The sequence below is a fragment of the Rhinoraja longicauda genome, chromosome 41 (assembly GCF_053455715.1).
Source record: "Rhinoraja longicauda isolate Sanriku21f chromosome 41, sRhiLon1.1, whole genome shotgun sequence".
NCBI classification, from domain to species: Eukaryota; Metazoa; Chordata; class Chondrichthyes; order Rajiformes; family Arhynchobatidae; genus Rhinoraja; species Rhinoraja longicauda.
Window position 1 is genome coordinate 1 of NC_135993.1, and position 9,312 is coordinate 9,312.

The 9,312-nt window shown below is 54.4% G+C and overlaps 1 protein-coding gene across 1 annotated transcript; it reads right to left on the reverse strand.

Annotated features, from left to right (window-relative positions):
• Nucleotides 1–4,355: 4,355 nt before the first annotated feature.
• On the reverse strand, nt 4,356–8,784 carry LOC144611682 (homeobox protein six1b-like). Its single transcript, XM_078430901.1, is given in 3 exon segments — nt 4,356–4,582; nt 5,078–5,273; nt 8,318–8,784. Coding segments are annotated over 3 exon segments (819 nt in total). The 5' UTR covers nt 8,714–8,784.
• Between the last annotated feature and the right edge of the window lie 528 nt (nt 8,785–9,312).

Below are 9,312 nucleotides of genomic sequence, written 5' to 3' on the forward strand. Positions count from 1 at the left end.
CTCCCTCCTTTCTTAAAAAGTGGGATAACATTAGCTACCCTCCAATCCACAGGAACTGATCCTGAATCTATAGAACATTGGAAAATGATCACCAATGCGTCCACAATTTCTAGAGCCACCTCCTTAAGTACCCTGGGATGCAGACCATCAGGCCCTGGGGATTTATCAGCCTTCAGTCCCATCAGTCTACCCAACACCATTTCCTGCCTAATGTGGATTTCCTTCAGTTCCTCCATCACCCTAGGATCTCTGCCCACTAGAACATCTGGGAGATTGTTTGTATCCTCCTCAGTGAAGACAGATCCAAAATACCGGTTCAACTCGTCTGCCATTTCCTTGTTCCCCATAATAAATTCCCCTGCTTCTGTCTTCAAGGGACCCACTTTTGCCTTGACTATTTTTTTCCTCTTCAAATGCCTAAAAAAGTTGTTACTATCCTCCTTTATATTATTGGCTAGCTTACCCTCGTACCTCATCTTTTCTCCCCGTATTGCCTTTTTAATTATCTTCTGTTGCTCTTTAAAAGAGTCCCAATCCTCTGGCTTCCCACTCTTCTTTGCTTTGTTGTACTTCTGCTCTTTTATTTCTATGCTGTCCTTGACTTCCCTTGTCAGCCACGGGTGCCTCTTACTCCCCTTAGAATCTTTCCTCCTCTTTGGGATAAATTGATCCTGCAACTTCTGCATTATTCCCAGGAATACCTGCCATTGCTGTTCCACCGTCTTCCCTGCGAGTGCCTCCTTCCAGTCAAATCTGGCCAGCTCCTGCCTCATACCTTTGCTATACTGTAATACTGACACTTCCGATTTTCCCTTCTCCCTCTCAATTTGTAGATTAAAACTTATCATATTATGATCACTGCCTCCGAATGGCTCTTTTACCTCGAGTCCCCTTATCAGATCAGGTTCATTACACAACACTAAATCCAGAATTGCCTTCTCCCTGGATAGGAAAGGTTTAAAGGGATATGAGCCAAACATGGGCAGGTGGGACTGGAGTAGATGAGGAATCATGGCTTGCATCGGCAAGTTGGGCCGAAGGGTCTGTAACTGTGGTGTATAACTCTAATTGCCACGATTAGCTGAATGTCCTCATCCTCCACTCTGTCTCTGCGTTTAGAATGAAGTTAGCTCACTCATTACCTACGCTGTTGGATTATCCATGCATTCCCCTTCCCCTCCGTGGCTGGTTGCAGGATTTTGGCTCTGAGCCTTTAAGCCCAACAATGTATGGGCAACAGGAGAGAACCACGGACACAGCTCCAGTGGCCCGGCTTCAATCCTGACCTCCAATGCTGTTTGTGTGGAATTTGCACGTTATCCCTTTAACCGCGTGGGTTTCCCCTGGTGCAGAGGTCAGCTACTGTAAATGACCCATACTGTGAGTGGGTGAAGCTGACGAGTCAGTGCGAGAGAACAAAATACAAGGACTTAAGAAGGGTCTCGACCTGAAACGTCATCCATTCCTTCTGTCCAGAGATGCCGCCTGTCCCGCTGAGTTACTCCAGCGCTCTGTGAAACGTCACCTATCCATGTTCTCCACAGATGCTGCCTGACCCGCTGAATTACTCCAGCATTTGGTGTCTACCAGGGAAGAAGCACGGAAATTGTGTTAGGATGGAATTGTACTGAGAGGTGACGTGGTGAAATGCCTACGACCTATGTAGAAGGGTGTTGCTCTGACTCGAGGTCTGTGAACTGTGAGTTCTGTTGGAACCTCCGTTGTTGGTGATATCAGTTTTAGTTTAGAGATACAGCATGGAAACAGGCCATTAGTCCCACTGAGTCCACGCCGACCAATTTACAGAGGCCAATTAACCTACAAACTCACATGTTCACAGGGAGAAGTGCAAACTCCACACAGACAGCGCTCGAGATCACGATCGAACCCGGGTCTCTGGATTGTTGAAACGATAGATCAGCTTCCAAAACGGGTGGAGGAATGCGAGATAGAGTTTACTCCAGGGCTTAATCCCCAGCAGCATGGCCTTGGATAGGGAGAGCATCCTAAACAGATCTCTGCAACCCTCCACTCGGCTCAACTATTGTGTCGATCAAGGGGCAGTGTGACCTTGTGTTTGTCAAGGTTACTGCAGATTTGTGGAATGTCACACACCCCTCTCTCCCCACAGGTGAGCATCATCCACGTCTACTTCCCAGGACCTCCCTATATGTGGGACGAGACCCAGCTGGAGGCCACCATCGAGAAGGTCCAGGCTCGGCAAAGTCGCCTTCGTTTATTATTGTCACGTGGACCAAGGTACAGTGAAAAGCCTTGTTGTTGCACCTTGTGTCCTTTTGAGAAGAACCCCGGGTGGATAAGTGTGTGGGTGAAATGGAAAAGGTGAATAAAGGGAGAGAGAGCAGATGGAGCAGTAGGAGGGAAGTGAGATGGGATGTGGGTCGGATTGTTGTTGCAGCAGGGAACGTTTCCATGGGCAGGCACCAGAGGGCGCTGTCTGTACACGGACTGTTACCGCTTCATGTTGTTACTAACTCGGCCAAAGGTGGACATCATTCAACCTGCATTTGGATTTAACCAAAGCAATGAAGAGTATGTCACTGCTTTTCTCATGATGTCCACATGTAATGTGATATCAGTGATTAGTTTAGAGATACAGCATGGCAACTGGCCCTTCGGCCCACCGAGTCTAGGCCGACCATCGATCACTAGTTTTGTTACTTCCTGATCCACTCCAGACACGTTAGGGACAATTTTACAGGGGGGCAATTAACCTACAAACACTTTCGTCTTTGGTATGTGGGAGGAAGCCGGAGCACCCGGAAGAAACCCACATGGTCACCGGCAGAACGTGCAAACTCCACACAGACAGACAGCGCCTGGAGCCTTAATCAAACCCGGGTCTCTGGCGCTGAGGCAGCAGCTGTACCTGAGATATTGACTGAAGCGCTGGCAGGGGACAGACAGTTAGTGCTGAGTGACTTTCCCCCTCTGACCCCACAAACACAGTGACCTGAGTGACCTTCCCCCTGACCCCACAAACACAGTGACCTGAGTGACCTTCCCTCTGACCCCACAAACACAGTGACCTGAGTGACCTTCCCTCTGACCCCACAAACACAGTGACCTGAGTGACCTTCCCCCTGACCCCACAAACACAGTGACCTGAGTGACCTTCCCTCTGACCCCACAAACACAGTGAACTGAGAGACCTTCCCTCTGACCCCACAAACACAGTGACCTGAGTGACCTTCCCCCTGACCCCACAAACACAGTGACCTCAGTGACCTTCCCTCTGACCCCACAAACACAGCAGACCCTCGCAGTGTTTCTGTAACTTTACCTTTTGGTCAGAAGCTGCCCCGCACTGCCCCGCCCGCACTGCCCCGCCCGCACTGTATCCCCGCACTGTATCCCCGCACTGCCCCGCCTGCACTGTATCCCCGCACTGTATCCCCGCACTGTATCCCCGCACTGTACCCCCGCACTGTATCCCCGCACTGTATGCCCGCACTGTATCCCCGCACTGTATCCCCGCACTGTATCCCCGCACTGTATCCCCGCACTGTACCCCCGCACTGTATCCCCGCACTGTATCCCCGCACTGTATCCCCGCACTGTACCCCGCACTGTATCCCCGCACTGTATCCCCGCACTGTATCCCCGCACTGTATCCCCGCACTGTATCCCCGCACTGTATCCCCGCACTGTATCCCCGCACTATATCCCCGCACTGTATCCCCGCACTGTATCCCCGCACTGTATCCCTGCACAATGGGGGGGGGGAGCGGGGGATGGGGGGACGTGGGATGGGGGGGAGCGGGGGATGGGGGGGAGCGGGGGATGGGGGGACGTGGGATGGGGGGGAGCGGGGGATGGAGGTGGGTCTTTGTTGGTTCATTACCCAAAATTAGAGAATTCTCGTGAGGCTGTAATCTCCCCACGCGGAACGGTGAAGTTGTTTGCTCGTTCTCGTGTTTCTAAACCCCCCAACACCGTCCCCCCGTCCCTACACCCCCCTCCTCTCCCTACACCCCTCCCCCCCTCCCTACACCCCCCCCCCCTCCCTACACCCCTCCCTACACCCCCTCCCTACACCCCTCCCCCCTCCCTACACCCCCCTCCCTACACCCTCCCCCCTCCCTACACCCCCTCCCCTCCCTACACCCCCTCCCCTCCCTACACCCCCTCCCCTCCCTACACCCCTCCCCCTCCCTACACCCCCTCCCCTCCCTACACCCCTCCCCCCGCCCTACACCCCTCCCCCTCCCTACAACCCCCTCCCCACCCTACTCCTCCCCCTCCCCCATCCCCCCTCCCCACACCCCTCCCCCATCCCTATACCCCACCCCCCTACACCCCTCCTCCCCATCCCCTCCCGCCTCCCCGCGCCCTCAGGAGCCCAGGTCGACCAGGCTGGAGGTGAGGGTGCCGAGGAGGGAGTCCTGCAGGAAGCCGGGGTGCTGGAGGGCCAGGCCGGGGGGGTAGAGAGCCCCGGGGGTGACGTCCCGCAGGTCGGGGCTCAGCTCGGCCAGCGCCTCCTCTTCGTCCGAGCTGCTGAGGAGGAGCCCGGCGCTAGGCAGAGGCAGGTGGGGCGGTCCGGCCCGCGGGCTCGAGTTCTCTCTGTGTAGGGAGAGGAAGCGGGTCACTAAGGGCGCTCCCTCACCCCCTCCGTCACCCTGCGCGGCGCTCCCTCACCCCCCCCCCTCATTCACGGCTCATCCCCCCCCCACTTCATTCCCTGCTCCACCCCCCCCCCCCCACTTCATTCCCTGCTCCACCCCCCCCCTCATTCACGGCTCATCCCCCCCCCCACTTGATTCCCTGCTCCACCCCCCCCCCACTTCATTCCCTGCTCCACCCCCCCCCCCCCACTTCATTCCCTGCTCCAACCCCCCCCCCCCCACACTTCATTCCCTGCTCCACCCCCCCCATTTCATTCCCTGCTCCACCCCCCCCCCCCACTTCATTCCCTGCTCCACCCCCCCCCCCCCCCACTTCATTCCCTGCTCCACCCCCCTCCCCCCCCAACTCCCGAACCCCTCTCCTGGGTCTTTTCTTGCATCCACTCCCTACCCCGCCTCTCCCCTGGGAGTGGTGTCACTGCCTGCTGCACCTGCATGTTTCCCGGGTCACTCTGGGCCCTACCTGTCCTTGGTCTCGGCCGCTCGGTCCCTCTGCCTTCGGTTCTTGAACCAGTTGCTGACCTGTGTGGTGGTGAGTCCCGTTACCTCGGCCAACTCCCTCTTCTCCCGCGGGGACGGGTACGGGTTGTGTAGGTACCAGTCCCGCAAAACACCCCGGGACTTCTCCTGGACAGCGGGGGGAAGTCAAAGTGCCCAAGTAACATCACCTGAATACTGAGGGCGGATCCAAACTCCCATTCATTATAACCATGTAATTCTACAGAAGGGACATACAGGGGGGACGAGACGGCGGGAGAGGGCGAACCACATAGTAACTTACTGATCAGTGAAAGCCCTGGAGAGAGTGGATGTGGAGAGGATGTTTCCACCAGTGGGAGAGTCTAGGACCAGAGGGCACAGCCTCAGAGTAAAAGGACGTTCCTTTACAAAGGAGATGCGGAGGTGAATCTGGAATTTGCGGAACAGACGGCCGAGGAGACCAAGTCAAGCTATGTCGTTGGAGCGGAGATTGAGAGGGATTGATTAGTCAGGGCGTCAATGGTTACGTGGAGAAGGCTGGAGAATGGGGTTGAGAGCGACAGATAGATCAGCCATGGAAGAGCGGAGTAGGCTCGACTCATCGAATGACCATTAGCAAATTTGCAGATGATACAAAGCTGGGTGGCAGTGTGAACTGTGAGGAAGATGCTATGAGGTTGCAGGGTGACTTGGACAGGTTGTGTGAGTGGGCGGATGCATGGCAGATGCAGTTTAATGTGGATAAGTGTGAGGTTATCCACTTTGGTGGTAAGAATATGAAGGCAGGGTATTATCTGAATGGCGTCAAGTTAGGAAAAGAGGACTTACAACGAGATCTGGGTGTCCTAGTGCATCAGTCACTGAAAGGAAGCATGCAGGTACAGCAGGCAGTGAAGAAAGCCAATGGAATGTTGGCCTTCATAACAAGAGGAGTTGAGTATAGGAGCAAAGAGGTCCTTCTGCAGTTGTACAGGGCCCTAGTGAGACCGCACCTGGAGTACTGTGTGCAGTTTTGGTCTCCAAATTTGAGGAAGGATATTCTTGCTATTGAGGGCGTGCAGCGTAGGTTTACTAGGTTAATTCCCGGAATGGCGGGACTGTCATATGTTGAAAGACTGGAGCGACTAGTCTTGTATGCACTGGAATTTAGAAGGATGAGAGGAGATCTTATCGAAACGTATAAGATTATTAAGGGGTTGGACACGTTAGAGGCAGGAAATATGTTCCCAATGTTGGGGGAGTCCAGAACAAGGGGCCACAGTTTAAGAATAAGGCGTAGGCCATTTTGAACTGAGATGAGGAAAAACTTTTTCAGTCAGAGAGTTGTGAATCTGTGGAATTCTCTGCCTCAGAAGGCAGTGGAGGCCAATTCTCTGAATGCATTCAAGAGAGAGCTAGATAGAGCTCTTAAGGATGGCGGAGTCAGGGGGGTATGGGGAGAAGGCAGGAACGGGGTACTGATTGAGAATGATCAGCCATGATCACATTGAATGGTGGTGCTGGCTCGAAGGGCCGAATGGCCTCCTCCTGCACCTATTGTCTATTGTCTATTGACATTCTGCTCCTATGACTTATGAACTAATAAGAGTCATTTACCACCTGACCCGGAGCACAGGACATCGACCGACGCGGGCAGGATTAACTAACTGATTCAGAGCAAAACACAACGTGCTGGGGGAACCCAGCGGGTCAGGCAGCATCTGTGGGGGTAGTGGACACTCAGCGGGTCAGGCAGCATCTGTGGGGGGAATGGGCAGACTCAGGTGGGACTAGTGTAGCAGGGACATGTTGGCTTGTGTGGGCAAGTTGAGCCGAAGGGCCTGTTTCCGTGCTGTAGCACTCTATAACTCTGTGACTATCAGTCTGTGTCTCCATCACTGTGTGACGCTAGGACTCTCACTCTGAGTCCATCACTCTGTGGAGGCCAATTCTCTGAATGCAAGAGAGAGCTAGATAGAGCTCTCAAGGTTAGCGGAGTCAGGGGGTATGGGGAGAAGGCAGGAACAGGTACTGATTGAGAATGATCAGCCATGATCACATTGAATGGCGGTGCTGGCTCGAAGGGCCGAATGGCCTCCTCCTGCACCTATTATCTATTGTCTGTGGCCATCACTCTGTGTCTCTATCACTCTGTGTCTCTGTGACTCTTCGTCTCCATCCTGGCCTGGAGTCCCGTCGGTTCTGAGTTTTCCCGTCAACATCACATGAGGAACTGCAGATGTTGGAATGTTCAGCAAAATACAAAGTGCTGGAGAACTCAGCGGGCCAGGCAGCATCTGTGGGGGGACGGGGACAAACAACTTTTCGGGTCGGAACCCTTCTTGGGCTGAAGTTTGGAGGGGGGGGGAGAAAGTTGGAAAAGAGAGGCTATTTCCCACCTCTCTTTTCCAGCTTTCTTCCCTCACTCCATCAGGCTGAAGACGGGATCCGACCCGAAGCGTTGTTTTTCCCCTCCACAGATGCTGCCTGACCCGCTGAGTTACTCCAGCACTGTGTGTTGTGATCACAGTAAGGACCCATTACCACCTGATTGGCCCAAACTCCAGGAGACCCTCGCCCCAACTGCACTGAACGATCCGCAAACTGGGGAATCCCCAAACTACGCACCCGAGACAGCAATTTCACCCAAATCCAACCGAGTGCCAATATTAAAGGTCCATTGACCCCCCTAAACTCAATCCTCAACAACTCTCCAGAGTCGACATTGCAAAGACAGATGTCATATCCTCTCAGATTCTGGCTCCCAACACACAAGCTTGAACAACAGCGAACCCTAAACTCCAAATACAAGACCCCCAACACCATTACTCAAACCTGAGCCAATCAACGCCGCACTAATCTCCTCCTAAACACTGACCCTACTTCCTGACTCCAAGTTCCACTCGAAACTCCCCAAAACCAATCCCCGCCGCGGCACTAGCTTGAGTGACAATCCCAGATCACAGGCACTTATCAGCAGAGAAAGGCACAGAGTGCTGGAGTAACTCAGTGGGTCAGGCAGCATCTGTGGAGAACATGGATCGGTGACGTTTCGGCTCGGAATCCTCCCTCTATCCATTCTAGAGGGATGCTGCCTGAACCGCGTTACTCCAGCACTCTGTGTTTTCCCTTGGTAACCCAGCATCTACAGTTCCTTGTTTCTACATTCGAGCAGACGCCACTCCAGGGTCGGGCGGAGGTCCGGCTCTCACCTTGAAACAGTAGCTGGTTTCCTCTCCATCCCAGATGGTGCGGGGCAGAGGGAACTTCCTGCGGACCCTGTACTTGCCCACCGCGCCCAAGGGTCGTCCCCGCAGCTTCTCGGCCTCGCTGTAGTGAGCCCTGAGCCACAGCTGCTGTAGCTTGGGGTGGCTGTGCACTGAAAAGTGGCAGCTCTCCAGGATCTTGTAGAGGTCTCTGAAGTTGCCACGATGGAAGGCTACAGCGGCCTTGGCCTTTAACACGCTCTCGTTCTTGTGCAAGTGGTCGCAGGCCGGTAGCGACCACAGGAAGCGTCCCAACCTCTCCACGCTGCCCCTCTGCTGTAACACCTCACACACACACGCCACCTGCTCCTCCGTGAAACCAAACGCACCCAACAAGGCCATGGCGAGTAGTGACGGGAGCTGCTCCGGGGCTCAGTCTGACCCTCACCCCGCCACTACCTCCCTTCAACACTCAACCTCTGCCATTGGCTCGGCAGCCGCTCAATGCAGGGAGGGAACAGGATCAAATTGTCTTCAATAATTCACCAGAGGCTGTGGGTCGCTGCGAGAAACTCGATCCCTTCGCCCAGCAGCTCCAATTGTTCACTACAGACCGGCAGCAACAACACCGGCTGCATTTGTGTAGCCGCCACTACACATAGAAAGTCCTTTAAAGGAGGTTTCTGGAAGTATCAGCAAGGAAAAGGTGATCATAAGTCAAGGATTATGGAATGCATGTGGTCATTGGTTAGCGTGTGAGAGAGGAGAGAGGGTGATTGAGGTAGAGAGAGGAGAGAGGTGAGTGAGTGAGGGAGAGAGAGGAGAGTGTGAGGGGGAGAGAGGGAGAGAGGAGAGAGGGAGAGAGGAGAGAGGGAGGGAGAGGAGAGTGTGAGAGAGGGAGGGAGAGAGGTGAGTGAGGGAGGGAGAGAGGGTGAGAGAGGAGAGTGTGAGGGGGAGAGAGGGAGAGAGGAGAGTGAGAGAGGGAGAGAGGGAGAGAGGGT